General features: G+C 38.3%; 1 protein-coding gene across 5 annotated transcripts in view; it reads left to right on the plus strand.

Annotated features, from left to right (window-relative positions):
* Positions 1-27,002, plus strand: part of VPS25 (vacuolar protein sorting 25 homolog) — a 38,685-nt gene that overhangs the window by 2,418 nt on the left and 9,265 nt on the right. The window contains exons 2-7 of one of the 5 annotated variants that reach the window (XM_058180356.1): positions 335-480; positions 1,527-1,580; positions 1,823-1,911; positions 3,358-3,433; positions 9,897-10,016; positions 13,213-15,329. In XM_058180356.1, the coding sequence (XP_058036339.1) occupies positions 335-480; positions 1,527-1,580; positions 1,823-1,911; positions 3,358-3,433; positions 9,897-10,016; positions 13,213-13,253 (526 nt within the window). In that variant the 3' untranslated portion in view covers positions 13,254-15,329. The other 4 variants (XM_058180355.1, XM_058180354.1, XM_058180357.1 and 1 more) reach the window with 4 other exon arrangements.

The raw sequence follows: 27,002 nt of genomic DNA on the forward strand, positions 1-27,002 counted from the left end.
GACAATCTCACTAAAATTGTAAAGCAAATTGATAAATTATCTTATGGAAGTTTGGAAAAATCATAAAGAATGTGTAGTTTTGTTGGCAATTATGGAAACTTCAACTGTGGGGGTGTTTAAAATAACAGGACTAATTTGGATGATTTCTTGTTGGATGATTTATTGTATTTTAATCATATCTTAAGTCAACTTTAGCTATCTTCAGTAAAGTGCCAAGACTTGGGGTATGATTCTGGAAGTTCTACTTCTTGATTCTGATTTGGCAGTTAAAATTATTGAGCTTCTGAGATGACAGTTTCTTTTATAGTACATCTGTTTCCTTTTTGTGTTTTAGGTTGCAGCCCAATGTGGATACAAGGCAAAAACAGCTGACAGCATGGTGTTCCTTAGTGCTCTCATATTGCCGCCTCAACAAGCTCTATACTATGACTGTTCCAGAGGCTCAAGAGAGTCCATTGTTCAACAATTGGAAATTGCAACGTATCCTTCCTCTACTATCGCGAATCTGTCTGACTAGCCTTGGTGATGTGACAAGAAATTAATCCAACTCCTGGTGATAAAAGTGTTGGCCTCTTTATCAATGAAAAGTTCAAGTTTGAAGCAATATGAGATTGTAGCATTAACTGAGTATGCTATTGGTGTGGTCCTGGATGTAGGATTACATGATTTGTGAAAAGTATATAGAATAGATTTGCCTTCTAAAATAATTATGTTTTTTAGGTAAACCACTTTATTTTAAGTTAGGATAATACAAGTTTTTTTTAGTTCTGCTGAGGAAAATAAGTTCTTAATTTCTAAAGATGTTTGGATTTTAATCTCTATTTTAAAATGCCATTTTCTGCTCTGAAATCACATAGAATGCCTTGATATTGATTTCCCTGAAGCTGTGTTAAAAACAAAATGCTCAGGTGATGCTTATTGTTGCCAAGATATTGGTGGCTTGGAAAAGAAAACAGAATGTCTTCCTTTGATGAAGAGTTTTGTATAGCATTTTTTCTATAATTTAGTTTTAGTTTAACTGACACTCTAAAAAGTATAACAGCTTTACAATATTCACTAGAAAATAATTTTCCATTGCAGTGCTTTTAGATTTGGTTTTGTAAGATATTGATTACCAAATTTTCTGATGTTCCTGTAATTTTTAAAAAACTTTTTTCTAATAGGAATTTTCCATAGAATTTTAGATAATAATTTTATTATCAAAATCTTATATCATCAAGTTTAATTACAACTGCTGCCAGCTTCTTATTGTGCTTATACAGTCAAAATTCTGGGCTGCATAAATATTCTATTCATTCCTTCTCATTCTATGGCCAAATAGTATTCATAGTTATTAGCTGCACGATACAATTGATGGGAGGATTAAAGTATGTGCTGCATCAGAAGCATGGTGATTTGATTGTTTGAGGCTACATAATGCTTCATTAATATTTTGAACCTTGCAATCCCAAATCTTGAATTCCCTTTGAGTTAAATAGTTTATCACATTTTATCCTGTGCTTAATATTTTCTTAACTATGGAACAGGAAAACTCTCATTGGAATCCATCCTTGTTGTGTTAGAGGAGCTCAGGAAAAAAGGTAGGTTTGAGAGTAACATGCCTCTCTAATCGTAAATATACCATAAATATACTGTAAATATACATATCTCCTTTCATTAAGATTAACATCAAAGTGGATGTGACAAGACATGCAGTCTTAAGACTTATCTAGAAGTAAGTCAGGCTGCTGGGATAGCTAGGGCTGAATCCATTGTTTCTGTAAAAAAAAGTAATGTTTTTAACAGAAATTAATAATAGAGATATTTTATGTTTCTCTTCCAGGGAATCTTGAATGGCTTGACAAGAACAAGTCTAGCTTTCTTATCCTGTGGCGATGTCCAGAGGAATGGGGCAAACTAATTTACCAATGGGTAAGAGCAATATTTTTTGGGGTAACAATGCAAAATTAATTAAAACTTTTGTAGAAAATAGTTTTGTAAAGATACCTTGAAACGGTTCCTTTCTCTCTTCCCAGAATCTGAATTTCAGCAGGAGCCCACAGTTCTTTTCTATCATATCTCCACCATCACAACACAAACGTCTTCTGCCTTTTGTCATATTTTTAAAAGAAAATTTAGATGACCAGGGTGTGGAGTTCCTGGAACAATTTTGTGTAGCTGTGAAAGTACAAAATACCTGTAATCATAATAAGCAAACTTTATATTATTTTTCATGAATAGTTTTGTTAATCTTTTTTTTTTTTTTTATTCAAAAAGTTTTACAAAAATTTTTCCCCCCCAACCCCCCTCCCCCCCCCCGACTTCCCGGAACGAACACAAGGTATAGTTAAAAATAAAACAAACATATGCTAAAAAATTTTCACCCCAATTTAATTATACCCCTACAATCATCAATTCCTAACTTCCCCCGAAAACAATCAAAAATAATACATCATAATCATTCAAAAACAGTCTGATAACTCTTAGTCTGATATCTACGTTGAATATAGTCAATCCATTTTTTCCATTCCTTTAAGTATCTTTCTTGCGTATTGTCTTTCAAAAAGGCTGTTATCTTCGCCATCTCAGCCAAATTGGCAACCTTCAATATCCATTCTTCTATTGTAGGTACTTCTTTTTTCTTCCAGTATTGTCCTATTAGTAATCTTGCTGCTGTTATTAGATTTAAAATCAATTTAGTCTCAATTACTGTACAATCCGTAATAATTCCCAACAAAAAAAAATTGTGGCAGGAACTTTATCTTCTTTTTCAAAACATTTTGTAAGATCCACCAAATTTTTATCCAAAAGGCCTTTATATCCTTACGAGTCCACCAAATGTGAAGTTTTGTTAATCTTCAATATTATCTTTTTTAATGTTAAACCTAGTTGTCAAGTTGTTAATCATTTCACAGGAAACTTGTCTTTATTTCATAATGCTAAAGTTTATCTTTTAAAACAATACATGGATAGGAATCCAAAAAGCAGATCAATAGCTTTTATCCACCTGAGTCTGTCTAAATGAGACTGATGTCTGAAATTCTTCTCCCAAAGCCATGTCTTCAGAAGTCAGACTGATGACAGATGATAAAAAGGCTTTTTTATTGGTGTTCCCGACTCTAAAAAGGTTTTCTAAGGAGGCTTCCTTGCACTTGACCTTTTCAGTTGCTTTAATTGTTTTTCAGCTTTTTTGCTATATTTTATTAGCAAGATGTAATAGTCTATTTCTTACAAATGTTTGTTATATATTTCCATGTTTTATTTATATTTAATTGTTGTGAATATCCTTAGCAGGGGAGAAAAAGCTTGGAATATAAAACTCAATGATATCAAAGATCAAGTGTTGCGTTTCTCCATCTGCCCCCTCCCTGTTTTCAGGTTTTGAAGAATGGATTGACAAACTCGGTTTTCACACTGTATGAGTTATCCAATGGCGAGGATACAGAGGAAGAAGGTAACTTTCACCTAGTACATTTCCCATTATAGTGGTATATGATGGTGTCGAAAGAGAGATAAATTGTTTGTATTTCTTTGCCTCATTTTTAATCCAGAGAACCTTTCTTGCTGTCCACATTCTTTCCCTGCTGAATTTTTAAAAGTTATTTTAACTTATATTAAATAGAAGAGAGAGAAACAGTTTTCACAACAGCAGAGTATATACTTCATATTTTCTAAATGTAATTGGATTTTAATTCTTAAAAACTGAATTCATGCCCTCAATATTTCTCTGATTAATTTGTTTCCATTTATCAGTGAAACATCAGGGCATAGGGGTCATTATTTTGACTGTGTTCCAGATCAATCAGCATGCCTTTGATTTGGTTCCATTTGTGCTATGCTAAGTAATGAAAAAAGAAAAAGAATTTGAGAACTATCTGAAATTTCTAAGCTTGTTTTGCAACAATCTACCTACTTATGTAATCCTAAAAAGTAGGATTACTTATGAAGCTGAATAGGCTGTCGTGGCAACAGTGGCCTTCTGCCCTTAGAGCAGAAAATGAGAGTCCAGGAGAACAGAACAGAAAAGAATAGAATTTTTATTGGCCAAATGTGATTGGACACACAAGGAATCTGTCTTGGTGCATATGCTCTCAGTGTACATAAAAGAAAAGATACGTTTGTCAAGAATCATAAAGTACATCATTTAATGATAGTCATAGGGTACAAATAAGCAATCAGGAAACAATATCAATGTAAATCGTAAGGATACAAGCAACAAGGACTCACTTCTTTGTCTCAGTTGACTTATATGGCTGTTCATATCAAGTACAAAACTCTGGGTACCTCACAACTTATATTTGTATTAAATAAATAGAAAATATATGCAGATACAAAATAAAGACTAAAACTCACAGAAGCTGGAGAATCATTTAAAAAGATCTCAACAGAACCAGGAGATGGGTTCCATTACAGACTCAAAGCCTCAGGCTTGAGCACAGAATCAGATCTTCAAAGTCTAATAATAGGCTAGCAGGGTTAGGGCCAGCCTAATCTCCAGGTGGGTTATATTCCAGTGGACAAGGGTCACAACAGAAAAGGCTCTCCCTATTAGCCCAACCAGCCAACATCTTCGGCCAACAGTACAGCACACCCCTTCTGCCAGATAGATAGGATAGATAGAAACTACTGGATAGAGATGGTTCTGTAAGTAGCCCAGCCCTAAGCTATACAGGGCTTTAAACTTAAGAACCACCACCTTGAATTGCACCCAGACTGTAAACAGTGCAACTTGTGGAACAATAGTGTCAGATGTGCTCAAATACCCAGTACCATTAATTGCCCATGTCCAGTGTGCAAAAGTGCTAGCACTTTTGTAACTGTCACTTGTTTTTTGAGCAGGACCTGTTAGTTCAGGATGATCGGGCAGTGGTTCTACCTGAAGCTGTGCCATCCCATCCAGAACTAAAAATGGAGGGTCTTGGACTAGAAGGTCCACAACCCCAAATCCGCTTAGTTTTGCTTGAGTTGAGCTTTCCCACCAGGCCCCTTTGGCCCCTAGACATTTAGGCAGGAACTTCCATAGCTTCACTCAGACCCGGAGTAGAAATATAAAGCTAAGTGCTGATATCTAAAACCGTTTGCGTCATCCAGTGGCTTCATGCAGATGTTAAACAGGAGGAGAGAGTGCCAAATCCTGTAGCACCTCATAGGGAGCTAGATTTTCATTCTCTATCAACACTGACTGGAGCCAGCCCCAGAAGAAAGGGGAGAACTAGTACATGCCACCCACCCCCAACTCCCAGGGCTGATCCCTAACAATAAGTGATCAATGGTACGGAATTAACTGAAAGTCAAGAATAACATGGATGAATGAATATATGTTTAAATCTTCTATGTTTTTTTTAAATACAAGTATGTTTTTAGACTCTTTTTTTTGCTGTATATCACCCAGAATAACTTCTTTTGAGATGGGTGGCCATATAAATTCAAACAAATAAATGGACTGTTTCTGCCACAGGTCATCCAAAGGTATTCCTTTTCTATATTTTATATCTAACATTCTTATACCAAAGCAAGTAAATTTTCAATAGTGGTGAATATCTCATAATATGTGGTTGGAAAGTAAATTCTTTTGGCCTAAATATTAAATAACTGAATTAGTTATGCTGTCCTAATTTGGGGCGATGAGCCTTACGCAAGAATAGCTCAGCATGACTGAATAAAATTTTTGTGAACTTTGTCTGGCATTGCTCATAGAATATCAAGCCTTTCTTGATAATGTTAGTTATTTAAAAGAATTATTTGAATATTGCATTCCATGCAAATACAGGGAACATGGTCCTGTATTTATAACATGCAAATTCAGAGCTCTAGTAAGATACCTTTTCCTCATTTTCTGTATTGCTAGGTAAGTTGCCACCAATTCTGTCCCCAACCAGATTTTTGTATTATCTTGTATATAAATCATGGATGACTTTCTCTCAACCAAGGATGTTTTTTATTCTCTTATAGAATTCCATGGTTTGGAAGAATTAGTACTCCTCCGAGCTCTGCAGGCTTTACAACAGGAACATAAGGCTGAAATATTCACTCTGAATGATGGGCGGGGCGTCAAATTCTTCTAATGCAGATTCTGCTTTGGCTTCCTAATATGACTGTACAAAGGTGTTCTGGGTTAAAGAATTTCTCTCTGCTCTGGTTTCCTTGCATTGAAGGCTGAAACCGCAAATTGTATCTTGATGGTTCAGCGTTTGACTCCATTTTCTTCTCTCTGCAGCTTCTGCCTCTTATTGCGCTATGACGATTTGAATAGATTTATGGAGGAATCAGAATGTTCTTTGTGTTCATAAAATAGCTATTGGCTCTTGAGTTTGGCCTTCCAGATTGAAGCAGACAGCAAACCCTGCTGCTTGCAGCAATGATTTGGGGATAATTTGGGGGATCAAAAATGCAGTACTCTCTCCAGTTGGGCAGAAAGCCACGTAGACTGTGCTATCCACAGCAGAATGAGGCGTTAAAGACTTTGGACTAATTGAACTATACTGTGTTTACAGAAAAGTCCTCTATGTTGGTTTATCTCTGTGTGTGCTTTTCTCACACCAAGGGGACCTTCAATTCTTCTCTCCCACACCCATCCCCATGTTATTGTTAGTTTCATGTCAGGACTAAGTGGAGGTTGGCTGCCGCCTAATGGAGTAGCATTGTTTCCAGAAACAAAAAGTTGAGTGAACTATATTTCTTCATTTTTGATATTTATGAAGAAGAGAGGGCAATCCGTTATTCAGAAGTAACTCTGTATTCAGTCTAGTTTCATCTTTCCACACTCAGCATCTTGTCTAGAAGATGGGCATTTCCCCTAGATTTTTTTAGCATCGATGTCCTGCAAGTTCATTATGAAATGAAATCTTTCATTTTAATCACATTTCTAAAATTAAAAAAGCCAAGAAAACTGTATTGAAAAACTATTTCTTCTGCAGTCAAATTGTGTTCTTCAGATATTTTTGTGCAACTCTTAGGATCACTTTGAAGTGGCTGCAATTTTTAGGAATGTATTTGATGTGTTGCTTAGATCAGGGTATGATACAAAGGATCGATAGGATTGCAAAATTAACTTATTTTCATGAGTTTGTTTTAGATATGTTCAAAACTGAATCAGTTGTATTTTCCCTAGGCTGCCTATGGATAACAGCATTAAGTAGCCATTAGGAAAATAATTAACTGACAGACTATAGTGAAGGTAGTATTTGATAAACCTCTGGATTTGTCAAAAGATTATTTGAATTTCATGGACCTTTCCTTGGCTTCAAAGCTAATAGATAGGACATCTCACCAAATGAGGAATAATATTGATAATTAGTCAATTAGAGAATTAGTTAATCAAGCATGACTTTCCAGTAAGGAATTCAGAGCTCATGCAGATGGAAAGAGATGAATTCACAAAGCAAGGTCTTGGTCGTTACCTTTAAAACCCTACACGGCATGGGTCCAGGGTATCTGAGGAGTCGCCTTTCCCTGATGGAACTTGTGGCAGCAGAGGTGGCCTGCTACAGGTCACATCTGCTAACATTGAAGCAGGCAGGATGAAGAAGAGCTTTTCCTGCTTTGGTCCCATCCCTGTGGAACATTCTTCCATCAGAGAGGAGAACTGCCCCCTCCGGAAGGATATGAAAACCTGGCTTTTGCCAGCTGGCCTGGGGTGGGGGTGGGGGCACTCACTGTTGAAAGCGGCTGAGGAGAAGCTCTCATTTCTGTCCCATCTGACTCTTATAGGCACAGTTCTTAATAATATTTTTATGTTGATTCATTTTAATCTTTTAATTATTTTTCACCTGTTGTAAGCCGCCCAGAGTCACCTTGTAGGGGAGATGGATGGCATAGAAATCTAATAAATTAATAATGGTAAATTACAGTGTATATTGTCACATAGATTGTGTTTGAATTGTAGATTGCTTAAATCTAAAAGCATAGCAAGTATGGAAAAGTTTACTTGATCAGATTTTCCATCAGAAGCTCAAAGTTTAATTGTGATAGAGACATGGAGTAGAAGTGTAGATTTCAACTGGCATGGGGTGACTGTTCAATTTGCCTCTTTTTCTTCAGCCACATTTGAACATTGTTGAATAAAATATATATATGGTATATAGTTTTATAAGAATTTTACTTCTTGAAAACCAAATGGCACATGATAGAAAACTGTTCCAAGGCAAGAAAGTTTCTTCCTCAGGCAGCGGCCTTTTGAATCTTGGCCTTTAGCTGCCATGTTGTCCTTAGATAACATCCATGAATGTTGAGAAAGAGAATTATAAATATAGGTCTCTTATCTATCTTAGATGCTTGCCTCCTATTCACATCATAAAGGATTCATCCTTCTGGCAAATATTTAATTAGGTCTGTGACTATGGAGCTCTAGTCTGTCTTTCCACAAAAGCTTTGAAAGAGGGGAAAAAGAGAAAATTGTAGCAAGAACATTGCTACTCAGAGAAGAGTAACTGGCTTTCATAGCTATCCTGGCTATTGGGAATATTGTTGTCCCAGCTCTGCCACATTACTTCAGACCTCTTCCTTCCAACATACATTTCAGTCAATACTGTATGGTAGAGTTCTGACTCATCACATACAGATATTTTCTCTTTATTTGTTGAGAGCATAAATGATAAGAGGCTTTTCGGTTAAATTACCAGAGCTTTCCTAAATCTTTGTATGGCTATTGAAAATAAAAGAGATATGCAAGGATAGGCTGTTTTCTGGACCCATTGAATGTTGAGAAAAATATCCATAGATTATTAGAACTAGAATAATCTAATAATTTCTTACTTTAAAAACAAGTTTCTAGGGTATTTTTTTACTTTAAACTAGAATATGATGATAGAGCATATAACCTATTTTTCATGAAAAACTATAATACTATACTATGACAATATTAATAATTTGAATACTAATATCCTTAGATCTTAAAAATAAAGCTTTCCTAATTTCTGCCATTTTGATGTTTTTAAGAGGAGTTTTTAAAAAGGGAAATCAATCTTGCATCTTTTATTTATAATTACCTTGTGAATTTGAAAAATGTGCTTTAATCAGATAAACAAACTTCTAGTGGCATTCACAAGGATTAGCCAAAGGAGGGTTTGCTGCAGCATTGTATTGCAAGGCCTGCCCCTCTTTGTGAATGTGTTGCAACAACACACTCACCCAAAAGGAGCAGGGTATGCCTAAAGCAGCAGCAGGATTCAAAAGTATCCTTCTGAAAGCATCATAAACCCCATGCAGAGATGGGACATCTTCAGGTACCTAATTCATCACTGTACTTTGAAAACTCTGCTCATAAAAAAAAGTGGGGGGGGGATAAAACATGCATATATAGCAGTTACCTTTTTGTTTTTTGTAAATCTCTAGAAACTACAAAAAAGCTCAGGGAATATTCAAGATGATGATAGTAGTTCTAATAAAATTAATAAATGAAGTATTATGGTATTATATTAATCCTTTGGATGGTTACTGTGACCTGTAGGAGGACTGTGACTTTCTGTAAAAATGTCTTCAAATCAGTTGTGCAACCTTTCAAGAAATGTATTTGCATGGAACACAAACAAATCCTCATGCAATTCTTTCTAGCATTGTGATGTTCTAAGCTTTTGAATGAATTTATGCATCTTGCCCATTTATCTAGTCGCTTATTTACTGAACACACTAAGTATAATTTAACCAGGACAGGCATACTTGGGTTGCAAAATTGTATCATTGTACCATTAAATGGAAATAAAAACTGCATAGTTTTTAGATCTCTGCTTCCATCTAGTGGTTGTCTGGATTTTGCAGTTCAGATATGGTAGTCCTACGTTTAATATTTACTACTATTGTATTACAGCATTCTTTACTGAACAGGCTTGAAATGACTAGCAAAGAGAGATGAATGTTTATCGATTTCCTTTCTTTTAGTCAATATTCTATTAATTTTACTGTTGGGTGAATCTTTGCAGATGACACCAAGCTGGCAGGAATAGCCAACACTCCAGAAGATAGGCTCAAGATACAGAAAGATCTTGACAGACTAGAAGATTGGGCGCTATCTAACAAAATGAAATTCAACAGTGAAAAAAGTAAGGTTCTACATTTTGGCCAAAAAAACAAAATGCACAGGTACCGGATATGTGGTACCTTGCTCAATAGTAGTAACTGTGAGCGGGATCTTGGAGTCCTAGTGGACAACCATTTAGATATGAGCCAGCAGTGTGCAGCAGCTGCCAAAAAAGCCAACACAGTTCTGGGCTGCATAAACAGAGGGATAGAATCAAGATAGATCATGTGAAGTGTTAATAAAAAAGATGTGAAGACTCTAGAAAGAGTGCAGAGAAGAACAACAAAGATGATTAGGGGACTGGAGGCTAAAACATGTGAAGAATGGTTGCAAGAACTGGGTATGCCTAGTTTATTGAAAAGAAGGACTGGGGGAGACATGATAGCAGTGTTCCAATATCTCAGGGGTTGCCACAAAGAAGAGAGAGTCAAACTATTCTCCAAAGCCCCTGAGGGTAGAACAAGAAGCAATGGGTGGAAACTAATCAAGGAGAGATGCAACTTAGAACTAAGGAGAAATTTCCTGAACAATTAATCAGTGGAACAACTTGCCTGCAGAAGTTGTAAATGCTCCAACACTGGAAATTTTTAAGAAAATGTTGGATAACCATTTGTCTGAAATGGTGTAGGGTTTCCTACCTGGGCAGGGGGTTGGACTAGAAGATCTCCAAGGTCCCTTCCAACTCTGTTATTATTTTTTTAAATAATTCTATTCCTTCTCCCTGCTCTCAAAAACAATTTGAAAAACTGTTGTAGACTGATATGAAGACCATAAAAATTGACATAAGGGGAGATTCCACTTCTTCCACTCTCTTTGATTTCAAAGAAGAACTTCATAGGATGAGAACAAAATGGAGCCAGCAAAACTACTAATTACAGCATTACAAATTAATGAATGCTCTTATACCTCCTTCATTTTCGAAGGAGGACTAGAATTATTTAATCATGACTTTTAAGTCATGCTTAATGTAAGCCATAGAACAGGTTTTTTGTTAAGAAACTTAATTCCAGAGATCTATGTTTGGACAATATAGGTAGTCCTGGTTTAGCCATCATAATTGGGACTAGCAATTTAGTCATTAAGCAAAGCAGTCACTAAGTGAAACTGCAGCTGTGCTTATGATGTTAAGCTTTCCTTTCCTTTCCAGAACTGTGAAGATTGCAAATGTGAGGATTGCTCAAAAAATTACTTTTTCATACTGATATAACAAGGACTATCTCTATTAAATTGTGATGTGATTTAGTGCAGAGGTTCTCAAATTATATGTTGGAATCTTCTGGGAGAATCATGTGCAACTCAGAAGAGAGTTCCAACTTTTTAAAAATGTTGGCTCAGACATGGTTATCAAGCCCAGATTTCAAAGTATTACTAACTACAATGAAATAATTAGCAATCAAGGGATGTTGCCCAAATTAAATTTTCATCATAAGGGACCATAGTATTGCGAAATTGGAGAATGCTGAAACTGTTTTTTAGACAAGGTCATTAATAGCTTTTGCTATTATTAACATCAGTTATAATTTACCAAACAAATTATCTAGCTAAATTGCTGTGGAATCCTCAGCACTCCACTAGCATTTAGATTACAAATATTATACAACCAGATAAAATACATTTATTTAAACTCAAGCAATCTGAATGCTTTCATCTGGCATCAAATAGATATAATGATTTTTCAGGTTTGAAGAAGACACGCTGTTGTATAATTCATCTTGGGCATGGAGGAGCCTCGTAGTTCTTGTTTGGAAGTACAGAATAGTTCGAGGGGGGCACTAGAAGTCCGTTGTTGCAGTAACTGGATGTTTCTCTGTGATGCTATTCATGGTTTGTATCAGATTTTGGCAGCAGCTGTCTTCAAAATCAGTGGAGGCTTCATAGGGTACCACCACAGGTTCTTTTCAGCAGTGGCAGTTTCTAGTGTTCTTAGCGGAATGTCACAGTGAAATACAATTTCTTTCATAACAATTTTGTAGCGTTGCCATGGTCTGTCTAAGCAGCTCTTTCCAGATTTTGATACACTACACACCAACTGGCAAGGTATACAATGGTCATCCATTCTAATGATGTTTCCCAGCCACCTAACCCAAATAATCGGGGACACAATGCTGATGGACCAGGTACGATCCAAGACCTTCAGATTGGAGACATGCCAACAAATGCCAAGGATGGAGCAGAAAGCACATAGCTCTCTATTTCAGAGAGAAATTTCTAGAGTTGTTTGATATGCCTAGTTGACAGAGTTCAGGATTCAGATCCATATAGGAGAGAAGGGATAATCACAGTTCTGTAGACATTCACATTTGGGAAGATACAGATGTGTTGTTTGAGCACTCATCTACATATCCATCCTGGCTCCCCTTGCTGATCCTGGAGTCAATTTATTTGTCCAGAGACCCATCACTCAAGATGATGCTTCCCAAATATTTGAAACATTTGTCAGCTGAATGTCATCAACAGTGATTTTTGGTCCTATGGGTTTGGAATTTGGAATGGACCGATAAAGTCTTGTTCAAACTGATAGGCCAAAGAGCATAGCAACATCTGAAAATTCGTTCAATATTACAGAAATCACTGTCTTTGCATCTGAAGTAGAAAGTCATCATCAAAGAGGGTTTCCTGAATAACTATATGAGGGACTTTGTTCGAGCATCAAAGATCAGAGAGAACTGTCCAGTTGGTACCTAAAGTAGCGCTCTCCTTCAGATCCTGGATAGCACGTAACATCCAAGCAAAGAACAGATGGAATAGGACTGGGGCTAGGCACACAACCCTGTTTTATCCCATGAAATGGCAAATGCAGCTGATTTATTACTATTATAAAAAACATATGTCCATTCTGTCATGAATCAATTTCATGAATTTCTTCCATAACGGCTCAGAATGACCCAGAGAGCCTCCCTGTTTACAGGGGCAAATGCCTTTGAAAGGTCAATGAAAACAGAGTAAAGAGGTTTGTTCTACTTCATGCACTTCTCCTGAATTTACCTTATGGGAAATAACATTGCAAATATCCATTCTGGCCAAAAGCCACCTACACCTCTGGGAGGTTTCTTTCTGAAAAAGTGACAAGTCTGTACTTGCCTATGATGGACCTCAGTGAGATACTGTTGTTTCTGTAGTCTGATTTGCTTCTTATGTTTGACAGCCACAGTGAGGGGCTTAGGATGCCATCCTGCCCTGTTGCTTATTTAAATTCATCTATGCTTTCTTGATTTCAGTAGAGGAAGGCATGTCTAGAGCATCCAAAACTGGCAGCTGAAGAATCTGCCATAGGACAGCTTGATCAACTGTGGATGTCCTATTGAGTAGGTCTAAAAATATTTAATCCATTGGTTTTTCAGTTTTTCCTGGTCCTAAATGCTTTCACCTGGCTTCAAATGTAATCAATAAAATAGTTCCACAACATTATAGCTATTCAGCCAATAGCTTAAGATTCACAACTGAGAAACAGCAGACAAATGTATATCTGTTGCATAAATAGTCAGAAATATCATAGTTCTTCAACTAATTATATTGCCAGTCCCAGGCCTGAAGTGCTACCAGTTCGCACCAGTCCAGGCTAACCGGTAGCAGCGGTGGAATATGGTTTGGTGAACTGGTAGCGGCAGCAGCACAAAGGTCCACCACCTGCCTGGATGATGTTACTTCCTGGTTTTAACACAAAACTAACCGGTTTTTGACCCTCTGCAAATGCACAGAAGATTTTGCGCATGCACAGAGGGTCCAAAATTGTATGTGATGCACGCACATGGAGCGCGCACTTCCAAACCGGTAGGGAAAGTAAGTAGATAACACCCCTGGCTAGTACCACCCTTTGCAGCTTAAGTTGTGGGGAAAAAGTAGTGAAATAGGCCAACCCATTTATTGGTTCTGAGGAGATGGCAACAACTGGTGACAGAAACTAATTTTGTAGAATATAGTTTGTGGATAGGAGGGGCCAAGGTTTGCTAAAATGATTTAGAGATTGAACCTGTTGCAGAAAAAAGTTTTAACAACTTGCAGTGCTGCAGTCATATGATCTTTAGCCCATATCCCAATTAGTCCAGCTTTCAATAGCAATGTGATATATATCTGGATAATAAATGAGGAGTCTAATAATGGACAACTCACGGAGCAGGAAAAAAACCTTCCAAAGTAGGCTTTTAGTGTCAATACTGGAAAGCCAATTATAAAATAAATGTATAAGATTCCAATCAAATTCTGGTCTGTGCATTTTACATCAATGGAATATTTCAAATAACTTTTAAATACATCCCAATAGAGAATGAACTAGATATGATTTAAATGTGTCTGGTACTGAGAGAATGCTTTTTCCAATTGAAGATTCAATGGTATGCCAAAAGGGGCTGTACACATATGCTCCTGATCATTGCTTTTATTGCTCATATCTGTCATTTGGTGGTGGTTCCAAAATGTGTGACTTCAGGGCCAAGGAAATAGAAAAAAATTAAAAACAGGGAGCAGGCAGGTAGGCAGCTGGTCTGATCATTATACTTACTGGCATTTTCAAGGCAGCATCCATATGGAAGGGGTGTTTATTTGTAGGTGGCTCCTGAATTGTTTTAAATTTCCCAAAGGGCTGAGATGGGATAAGGTTGGAGCTTGGAGTTATGTTGGCTGCACTGAAGAAGATAGGCTGTAGTGCCAGATTTTTGTTTTTATTTGTAATGCTTTTTGTTATTTATGTTATTTCTGTATGAAATAACTTCTGTATAGCTTCTGTTACGAGCCACTCCAATTGTATTTCTTAAAAATGGGCAACCATATAAGGCTTTTATACAGATAAATAAAATTCCTCTGAATTTGGCCTGAGATAGAATAGTAGTTTCCCAATCTTGTTCCTGACAGCATTCCAGAGCTGAGATGAAAGGCTTTACTGTTGCCAACTGAATTATTTTCAATTACCATGACATGGGAGTCTGTGGATGGATGGACGAATAAGCATATAAAATAGGAGTTTCCTGGAGGCAAAAAAAACTTGCCAGAAAGTACTGGGACTAAGCTGTTATGGATACAGCATCAAATATGTTGGTGCTCCACTAACATCAGAATACATCTAATACAGTAGTCAACATTTTTATACCTACTGCCCACTTTTGTATCTCTGTTAATAGTAAAATTTTCTAAGCGTCCACTGGTTCGGGGGAAGATGCACGAGCTATTCTTGGACTTGGCTCTTTTGTTTGCAGTCGCACTATAGCGCCATTTAGTTTCACTTATGTAATGCCTCTGGTGGCTCAACAGACTAATGCAGTCTGTTATTAACAGCAGCTGCTTGCAATTACTGCAGGTTCAAGTCCCACCAGGCCCAAGGTTGACTCAGCCTTCCATCCTTTATAAGGCAGATAAAATGAGGACCCAGACTATTGGGGGCAATAAGTTGACTTTGTATATAATATACAAATGGATGAAGACTATTGCTTGACATAGTGTAAGCCGCCCTGAGTCTTCGGAGAAGGGTGGGATATAAATGCAAATTAAAAAAAAACGTGAACTAAACTTATGCCCAGGCGATATAAATAGTATACTTTCAGAAATTTAAATTGTCACGGGGAATTTTATGAAAACCTAATGAAAATGCTTTTAAATAATGCTATGATTTTTTTTCAAAGTCAATTAAATTAAAGGAAAAGGAAAGTGCTTCAGTATCAGACAAAACCCCTGGAAAGCTGGAACGCCCACTAGTGGGCAGTAGGGACCAGGTTGACTACCACTGATCTAATACATCAGAACTGAAGAAGGCATTTCATTGCAAACAATATAAGCCTAGGAAAAATTAGAATGGAACAAACAGGTATTACATTGAGACTGGATCTCATAGTTACAGAATGGTTGTGCTGCATTCTGGTTTACTGAAGAATCAAACTATATGAAATGTAGCAAATTAAATATACTTAATACACAATTTAGAAAGTTTTTCAAAAATCATCTGAAAGCATCAATTTTTCATAAACTATTTGAAAGTGCCAAGTTCAAGCACAATGGCTGAGACTTAGGATGGAATATCTTGGGTCTCAAATCAGTGATGGGTTTCTACCAGTTCACCCCAGTTCAGGCAAACCAGTAGTAGCGATGGTGGGAGGCTCTGCCCACCCACCTGGATGTCATCACGGATGCTCTGCACATGCGCTCCCAATTCCAAACCGGTAGCAAAGGTAAGTGGAACCCACTACTATCTCAAATCTCCTCTCCCAGAATCTCTTTGTGTCTTCACGTTTTTTTGTCAGGGCAACCTGGTTTATCCAATTATGGGACCGAGCATCCTGCTTCTGTTTTCACCTTTCAGCCCCAATCCTAGAGCCTTCACAGGCAGTCACTTTTGCAAATAACTATTTTTGTGTTGAATTTATGTTTTACAGACAAAGAAATAAAAGGAGATTAGTAAAGATCTATTTTAAGATATTTAGCTCTCATCAGTTAGCGATACCCTTGTGGGATTTAAACCCCATGGCTTAGAGGTTAATAATGCATCTCCCTAATATGCAAGTAGTCTGGATTCAAATCCCAAGAGAGTATGGCTAACTGATGAGAGCTAAATGACAAAAAACACTTTAAATTTTCAGTAGTGTAACTTCCCAGCTGTAGACTTTACTGTATAAGTGTGACTAGATGTTTAACCTTTTTTCTTTGCTTGAAAAGTAGGCTAATTTTAGCAGTGATAAACAGTTAAGTATTTAAGGAGAAGACAAGATATTTGGGAAGCTGATAGACAGATCACTAATTCCCCACAGGAAGTATTCAATAAGGAAAGCCAGAGCGAGCCGGAGAACCCCCACAACTTAAATAAATAAATAAGCGGCTAGACCAGTCATGGCTAACCTTTTCTGGACCAAGTGCCCAAAGTGTGCATGCGCAGGCATGAATCCGCATGTGCGTGCCCAAAATGCAATGCTTATGCAGTCCCCCGCATGCACATGTGATTCCCTGCACATGCCCCACCCCCAGTGCATGCATGATAAGTGACCTGAAGACCAGCTGGCCAAAGGCAGGCGCACGCAGATGTGTGACAGAGCTGAACTGGGGCAACAGCTTGCTTGCTCACAGAGAGGGTGCTGCATGCCACTTCTGGCACGCGTGCCATAGGTTCGTCATCACGGGACTAGACTATCCAATAGCCACTGTAAAGCAGAGAAGCCAGGGAGAGCAGGGAGCAAGCCAGGCTAGCCACAACGAAGGGAGGTCAATCTCCCTAAGACCAAAGGCGAAGCTCCCAAAGGCTGCACATGCACATGAGCACGTGAGTCAATCAGGGAAGAAGGGAATTCTACCATCTGGCTGCCCAGTTCAATCCAGCATACAAGAGGTGCAACTCTGCAAACCTGCAAAAAACGCCATGGTGAGTGCACAAAATAAATAAATAATTTAATTTTTTTAAGAAACTTCCTCACTGACCGCACCAGTGCCTTCACAGCAAATCTACCATGCCACGCAAATACTCTACTGCCAAACCCCCACCCAAAAAGATTATGACCCACACGATTCCTGTGTGTGCTTCATCTGTACAGAAGCATTCAAGGAGGATGAGAGTACCATGAAGTGCTCCCGATGCGACACGTATGCTCACCACAAGTGCTTGAGGTTAACCAAAGGCGTAGCCCAGTTTCTACAATCACCTTCAGTTAAAACCTCCCAGTTTGCGTTTCCACTATTCTGCTCATCATGCAAGCCCAGACTGGACAAATCTATTATTCTACTTGAACGGGTTGACACCATAGAAGCACTATTAGCATCCCTCGAAGAAAAAGAAATAACAAAGAAAAGCGAAGCTCCAACATCCCGAAATCTTATCCCAACCCAACTACCCCAGCTGCAAGAAACCAGTAAACCTCTGAGTAACATTTCCATTCTTGTCAAAGATGCAACTGAACGTGAACAGAAGCATCCCAAAGCTATCTTATTTGGACTGATGGACACCAACAAATCTGATGGCATCACAAAGGTTCTTAACATCATCAACAACTTCCAGGCATCAACCATCTCCCCCAATGAAATCATTGACGTTTCCTGTGATGGCCCTGAGCTCAAGAACAGTGACGGCTCGGTGGCCCCACTTCTGCAGAATTGTTTGCAAGACCGAAACCAGCAAACACAATACAATAAACTCACTCGCCAAAAGCTGCACAAACCATAAGAAACTTCGTTCGTGGCCTGACCTGTTCATACTACAACATGCCTGCACTTGCAAGCTCTGCTTGGAGCTCAAAAGACACCAGGACTAAGGAGAGCCTGACCTGTACATAGACTACCACACTGACTGCATCAAATGCAAAATCAGCGGCCAGCGGCCCAACAACCGCCCCCCCCAAAAAAACCAAAAGTAGGCATGCACGCCCCCAACTTCCTCCAGGTCCACCCCTACAAACCTTAAATGCAAGCTACTTAACACGAGAAGCCTTGCAAACAAAATACCCAAATTCCTCCTGCTATTAAATGTGGCCCTACTTGACCTTATTTTTGTCTGCGAGATATGGTTGAATGTATCCTTTCCAGATTCCATTATCACAGTAAGTAACTATCACGTTTTCCGGTGTGACCATGAAAACCGTAGAGGGGGTGGTGTTGCTATCTTCTATAAAAAAAGTCCCTAAATCTGAAAAAGATTAAAGTCACACAGAGCTTGCTTTTCCTGAGACCATTGTCTGCTAACTGTCCCTAAATAGCATAGTTCATTTCTTGTTATGTTACAGAGCCCCTGATTACGACCTTGGTCATACGAAAAAGCTAATTGCACTACTAACGTGGGCAGCTTCTTGCTCGCACCCCCTTATCTTTCTTGGTGACCTCAGTTTGCCTCTTATTAATTGGACTCTAAATGAATGTACAATCGAACCTATACATGCAACCCTGTACAATGCTGTTACAATTCTGGGGCTGGATCAGTTGGTAATGAACAGCACCAGGCTCAATAACTGCTTAGATTTCATCTTCTGCAATAGTTTAAACTCAATTTATAGCCTACAAGTTAAAGAACCTTTTTCCAACAGTGACCATAGCATGATTGATTTTTGTCTCATTTTAGGTCCTCACAAAAAGGGTCATAATGATGGGACCCCAAATTACAACTTTAAAAAAGCCAACTATGATTTCATAGTTGCTGACTTCACATCTCAATTGGCACCTTCTGTTCACAGTTTGTAATACTGCAGAAGACCATTATAACACTTTTTTACTCAATGTCAATAGAGTCATTAACCTATATGTACCAATAAGAACCCCTAAAGCCCCCCCCCCAAAAAATTACCCATAACAATAAGAAAGCTACAATTCAAGAAAAAATCTCTTTGACAAGAAAACAAAACTTTAACTTTAAAAACTGCTATAAAGCCCTATGCCACCAGATAAAGGTAGAATGTACCAACCACCATTGCAAGGAGGAAGAGCTGTTACACTCAAAATCCACCAGAGCCTTCTACTATTTCGTAAATGCCAAACTTAGACTCGAAAACTATTCCACCCCTAAAAGGGCCTAACAGGGAAGACTGTAACAATAAAGCTGTTAAGGCCAACCTCTTCAATATGTTCTTCAGTTCAGTCTTTGTCGACAGCAATTGCTGCCACTCCACATTTCCTAATCGCACCATAACTAATTGTAACGATTTACTGCACATTGACTTTACAGTAGATAATGTTGAAATGGCACTACATAACGTAAAGTCATCTCTATCTATTGGCCCTGATGGATTATGTGCCTACTTCTTAAAAAAACTTGCCACTGCCATAGCTGAACCTCTATGCACAATCTACAAGGTATCTTTCAGAACCAGCTCATTGCCCGACCTATGGTCATTAGCCATGGTCATACCTATCTTTAAAAAGACACCCTAGTCTAGTAGAAAATGACAGACCAATCTCTTTGTGTTGCATCACCTGTAAAGACATGGAATCAATTATAATCCATTACCCTCCACTTAGAGATAAACATCCTGCTTTCTAACAAGTGGTTTGGTTTCAAGAAAAAATTGTCCTGTAATCTGCAACTCCTACACTGCAGAAACATTTGGACCACACATCTTGACCAGGATAAAGCAATAGATACAATCTACATAGACTTCTGCAAAGCCTTTGATTCAGTGGTGCATGACAAACTACTGTCAAAACTTAACAGTTGAATAAGGCATTTCTGGATCCCTACACAAATGGATAGCCCCATTCCTGTCAAACAGGTAACAAGTAGTCAAAATAGGGAAGACCCTATCAAATCCGGCACCAGTTAACAGTGGTGTTAACAACGCCCCAAGGAGCATTCTAGGACCCATACTCTTTCTGCTTTACATCAACGACCTATGCAATCACATTAAAAACAGCTGCGTCCTCTTCGCTGATGACGTAAAATTATTTAACACCACTGACAATGCTGCTGCTTTACAAAGCGACCTCGACTATGTGTCAGAATGGTTGTGCAATTGGCAACTCCAAATCTCAACTAATAAATGCTCTGACCTTCAAATTAGCAATAAAAATCAGAACACCAAATATACGTTGGGCGGAAATGACCTTGTAGACAACCCTCACCCTGTCAAGGACCTAGGAGTATTCATCTCAAATGATCTAAGCCCCAGAGCTCACTGTAACTAATTACAAACACTGCAGCATTACCAAAAAGGCATTAAGAATTGTTAATCTGATTTTGTGAAGCTTCTTCTCTGGTAACTCTATATTGCTAACTAAGGCGTACAAAACCTTTGCCAGACCAATTCTCAAATACATCTCATCTGCCTGGAATACACACTGTATATCGGACATTAATACAATTGAGCGGGTGCAGAGGTATTTCACAAGAAGAGTACTCTACTCCTCTACTTGCAATAGAATGCTTTATGCCACCAGGTTTCAAATTTTGGGCTTGAACAACCTGAAATTGTCTGATCTAAACATAGTACCTAAAATTGTCTGCTATAACATCTTACCTGTCAACGACTTCTTCAGCTTCAACCTCAATAATACAAAGGCAAATAATTGAATAATTGTTTAATAATAATAATAAGTGCCTACTGTTCCTGTCCTATTGTTCCCTTCATCATATCAAATTGATATAGTTGATGCATATTTTTTTTACATATATGTACATTTTCTTCAAAATATGTTGTTTTATCTATGACAATTGTTTGTGTATACTGTTGTGACAAAAAGAAATAAAAAAAATTAAACAACTAAAGGTAAACTGATTCAAACTCAATTGCAGAAAATACGACTTCAGCAACCGAGTGGTCAACACCTGGAATGCTCTACCCCACTCAGTTGTTAGATCCTCAAACCAGCGATGAAATGTAAAATTTGTTACTACCGGTTCTGTGGGCCTGGCTTGGTGCAGTGAGGGGTAATGTGACTAGGTAGGCATGGCCAACTTTTTTTTTTTTTTACTTTTCAAAGCATTTTTTCTACAACCTCCTGATTGTCAGCGGCTTTTCTTTTCTTTTAAAAGCATTTTCCTTTAAAAGAAAAGAAAAGCCTCTGATGATCAGGCAACTCAGCTGGGATCGTCCAAGGAGCCTTTTAAAAGCATTTTTACAATCTCTTCGCCAAAGAATGTTTTCTACAACCTCTTTGGCGAAGAGGTTGTAAAAATGCTTTTAAAAGGCTCTGGTGAGCAGGCAACTCAGCTGGGTTCACCAGAGCCTTTTAAAAGCATTTTTACAACCTCTTCAGCTGAAGAGGTTGTAGAAAAAATGCTTTTAAAAGGGTATGATGATCCCAGCTTAGCCACACGATCATCAGAGGCTTTTTTTTTTTAACTTATAAAAGCATTTTTTTCGGCTGAAGAAAAAATGCTTTTAAAAGTTTAAAAAAAACCCTCTGATGATTGCATGGCTCAGCTGGGCATGCAGAGGGGCAGGGATTTTTGCTACTGGTTCTCTGAACCTCCCGCCGCCATCGCTACAGGATCAGGCGATTCGGTCTGAACCGGGAGCATTTCACCCCTGCCTCAAACCCTCACAGCTTAAACAGTCTACCGTGGACCTCACCCCATTCCTAAGAGGGGGCATAAAGGGGGCATGCCTACTATCCCTGTCCTACTGTCCCCATTTATTTGTATTCATTCCTTCGTTCATGTCCATGTTCATATTTATACCTGCTATCTTGTACATGTTTGACAAACTAATTAAATAAATAAATAAATAAGTATAAAGCCCTTATTATCTAACAGTTATATTGTATAAAAATATGAAGGGTAAATTCCAAAGCTGCCCTGATGATAAAACATATAAAAGTAAGTGCCATTATTTAAAGAGACCACAAGATGGTGCTGGTCTGGTGTAATTTATTTATTTAAAAATTAATGTGACCAACAACTCACTCTCAGTGACTCCAGGTGGCTTACAGGGATAAACATCTAATATAAAAGCAATAAAATAATAATAATAATAATAATAATAATAATAATAATAATAATAATAATAATAATAATAATAATAAGTAAAATTGTTCACTTTTTACCAATAAGCTGTTAAAAAGCAGGTTGATTAAATGTTTCCAATTAATACTATCAATTATGAATTTGGAATCTTTATACACAGCATAATAAATGAATAAGAGGTTGAGGTTAAACATTCCATGTGGAGGTGAGTAAGTTCTTTCAAATTAACAGGATTGATCTTTATCAATCTGAGCCTAAGTTCATACCTAGATAAATAACATAATATTGTGCAATTTAAGTCTTTTATTTATGAATTATAAAAATGTATAGAAAAATATATACAATATTTATTTCATATATTTAATATTCTGTACTCTGTGTCTTAAATTCATCTAAAATTATACTGATTATGAAATCTGCGTTTGATTTGTGTTAAATGCTAATATTAGAATTGTGCAGCCAAATTTATGACAAAGTTATTTCTTGCAGAGTAATTCTTCTGATATATATGATAAATAAAGAATAATTTCCTGTGTGAAAGCCAGCTGGGTGGAAAAAATAAGTAAACACATGTTTTTTTAAAAAAAACACCTCTCTGTCCCATAGTTTCCAATAAATGATTTTGAAATTACAAAGATTTCTGATGTGCATTCTTGATAACAGAATGCTGATCTCTACTGCTGCAATTTCACACACAGTTAAAACTTTAAAGGAAAAGAAGAAAACATCAGAAACAGACGACTGACTGTCTTGCATTCCAAACTTGATTCACAAATTACCAAGAGCCAAAGTTATAAAAAAAAACTATAACTGTCCAAGAAATGACCAACTGGAACAAAGAATTCCATAATCCTTCTTACTTAGAAATTCCAGTTGCCAGTAATATATATCTCAAAAGAGATGCTTAGTTCTGTAGGTTATTAGTTCCTTCATCGAGCCCCAATAACACCTGATATGGGTGCCCACAGTCCTATAACACCCACCTGTCTCTGCAAACATGATAATTCCTTTGCAATGAATGCAAAGAACAATGTTTCACTAATTGTCCATCAGGAAACCATAAAGACAATATTCCCCTTGTATGCAGCATTCAGGACCCAAGACTGAGAACTCTGACACTGTCAAAAGTTACTTATTCATAGAAAAAGCTTAACAGTTTCAAAATACACTATTGAACAGCTTGGGAATTATTCATATTAGGCTTAGCCTTTAACCCAAACTTTCTCATTTCACAAAAATTGAACACAGTGCACAGTTTGAGAACTGCAGGATTAACAGAAACCGAGGGAAACAGCAATACTAGGTTAATTCATGCAGTGTCTAACTATTTCTCTGTTTCTTTTGAAAAATTAAAATATTCCATGGCATCCTAAGCATTTGTGCTGAGAGTGTCACAGAGTCCACTTTGGGAATCATAGCTTTAACATAAACAACTGAATGATAGACAGCCATATAAACTGACAGCCTTAAAAGGGCATTCATGTTTTACGTCATATAATGACTAGATTTTCATGAGTCTACCAGAGTCTACCAATGGAATTGAGGAGTTTTTGTCCATATACCTATGGGTGTATCTGCTACTCTATAGCAGAATACAGTATGTAAGTATACATGCATACCAGGGGTGAAATAAACGTACCTTCCTTACCGGCTTGGAAGTTTACATGCCACATGTGTGCGCTTGCTTCATTCACACGTATCACATGTGCGTGCAGACCTTCTGTGCATACGCAAAATACACATTACTTCCTGGTTAAAACCAGGAAGTAATGACACCCGGATGGCGGGTGTTGACCACGATCGCTACCGGATCATGAGATCTGGTTGGAACTGGGAGCATTTAATCCAATACATACATACATACATACATACATACATACATACGTACGTACGTACGTACATACATACCAGTGGTGATATTCAGCCGGCTCTATCTGGTTTGGGTGAACATCTATATGAAGCCGCTGGGTGAGATCATCAGTGGCTTCGGTGTGAGGTACCAGCTGTACGCTGATGACACTCAGCTGTACTTTTCCACACCGGCCCACCCCAACGAAGCTATTGAAGTGCTGTCCCAGTGCCTGGAAGCCGTACGGGTCTGGATGGGGAGAAACAGGCTCAAGCTCAATCCCTCCAAGACAGAGTGGCTGTGGATGCCGGCATCCCGGTACAGTCAGCTGCAGCCGCGGCTGACTGTTGGGGGCGAGTCATTGGCCCCAATGGAGAGGGTGCGCAACTTGGGCGTCCTCCTGGATGGACGGCTGTCTTTTGAAGACCACTTGACGGCCGTCGCCAGGAGAGCCTTTTACCAGGTTCGCCTGGTTCGCCAGTTGCGCCCCTTTCTAGACCGGGATGCCCTATGCACGGTCACTCACGCTCTTGTGACATCTCGTCTGGATTACTGCAATGCTCTCTACATGGGGCTCCCCTTGAAGAGCACCCGGAGACTCCAGTTAGTTCAGAATGCGGCTGCGCGGGTGATAGAGGGAGCCCCTCGTGGCTCCCATGTGACACCTCTCCTGCGCAGACTGCACTGGCTACCTGTGGCCTTCCGGGTGCGCTTCAAGGTTTTGGTAATTATCTTCAAAGCGCTCCATGGCATAGGGCCGGGTTATTTACGGGACCGTCTGCTGCCACCGATTGCCTCCCACCGACTTGTGCACTCTCACAGGGAGGGACTCCTCAGGGTGCCGTCAGCCAGGCAGTGCCGACTGGCGACACCCAGGGGAAGGGCCTTTTCTGTGGGGGCTCCCACCCTCTGGAACGAACTTCCCCCAGGACTTCACCAACTTCCCGACCTTCGAACCTTCCGCCGCGAGCTTAAGACACATCTATTTATTTGTGCAGGACTGGATTAGAATGTTTAAATTTTGAATTTGGTTTTTAATGGGGTTTTAGTATTTGTATTTCTATTTTAAATATTCGGCCTTATCTAATAAGTTTTTTAATTGTGGTTTTATTCTGTATTTATATGTATTTTTATTTGGCTGTAAACCGCCCTGAGTCCCTTGGGAGATAGGGCGGTATAAAAATGCGAAAAATAAATAAATAAAAAATAAATAAATAAATAAATAAAATAAAAACTGGTAGCAGCAGTGGCGGGAGGCTCTGCTCATCCACCCAGATGTAATCACGTCCCATTTTTGATGTTCTGTGCATGCGCGGAAGGTCCTGCGCATGCGTGGAGGTGGGGCATGCGAATGATGCACGCGCTCTCACATTTGCGAACTGGTAGCGAAAGTAAGTGAATACCACCCCTGATACATACAAAGAATATGTTTGAGTGTGTGTATTTGAGACAGGAAGGGATAAGCTCCTGTCCTTGCACCAGCTCTTCCCCACCGAGCAGTTCAAAAGCATGCAAATGCAAGTAGATAAATAGGTACCACCTCAGTGGGAAGGTAACAGTGTTCTGTGATGCCATGCTGGCCACATGACAAGTCATTTCTTCAGACAACACTGGCTCAATGGCCTTGAAACAGAGATGAACACTGCCCCCACAGTTGTCAAAGACTAGCAGAATAAAATCTGCAGGGACTCCTTTACCTTTCCTTTTATAGTCATATTTATATTTAACCTTGTCTTTATTTTTATAACTAATTCAAGACAGTGACTATACCCAATACTTCCTCCTTCTATTTTCCCGACAACAACAATCCCATGAAGTATGGTGGGCTGAAAAAGAGTGATGACCCAAAGTCACTCAGATGGTTTTAATGTCTAAGGCAGGACTTCTACTCAGTTTCCTAGTTTCTACCTTAAAGGTAGAAGAAGTGTTCAATTATAGCATCAAAGACATGGCCAGGTACTAACTATGGAACAGATCATAAATTACTCATGTTCAAGCTCCAATGTAAGCTAAAGAAGAAGGCCAATTTCCACAAAACCATCTTGAACATATACATATCTTTTTTCCAAGGAGAACACCAGGAATCACTTTGAAGTTCTGAAGCTCACTATAAGAGAATCAGAGGAATTATGGCATGATGTTATTAAGAATGTATGGGAAAAGAGACTGCCAAAAATGAAGAAAGAGAAGGAAGCAAACTGGATTTCAGAAAAATCATGGAAATTTCCAAGAAGAGAAGAGAAGCCAAAACTAAGGACAAACATCTCAAGAAAGAAATTTTAGACAACTATTAGAAGAGATAAGAAACAATATTTCAACAACATCTGTAAATGCATTAGAAACAGTCATAGAAAAACAAAGAAAGTCTTTCAAAAGAACTCTAAATTCAGAATGAGGTTCCAACCTCAAATTGATTTGCCAAAGGATGCCATTAGACAGACAATAACCGATTCAAAGGGGGTAAAAGAGTATAACTAAATTCTGTATGGCAGAGATATTAAAATCCAAGATAAAGGATATTCCCTATTACAAGAAACTGTAGTACTAAAAGATAAAGTTAGGCCAGCGCTCCAATAATTACAAAGTCACAACCCTACAGGAAATGGTGGAATACCCACCAAAATATGGCAAGTCACAGAAGAAGAATCAGTCAAGCTTCTAAGTAAACTACTGCCTGCCTGCCTGCCTGCCTAAATTTGTTTGCCACCCATCTCACAATGAGGCAATAATCAAACTATGGCAGCAGATTTTATGAACAATGTAGTTCCATTGATTGAAATAGGAAAATTTAAATTCCAGCACTA

Source organism: Ahaetulla prasina, chromosome 4, assembly GCF_028640845.1.
Source record: "Ahaetulla prasina isolate Xishuangbanna chromosome 4, ASM2864084v1, whole genome shotgun sequence".
Lineage (NCBI taxonomy): Eukaryota > Metazoa > Chordata > Lepidosauria > Squamata > Colubridae > Ahaetulla > Ahaetulla prasina.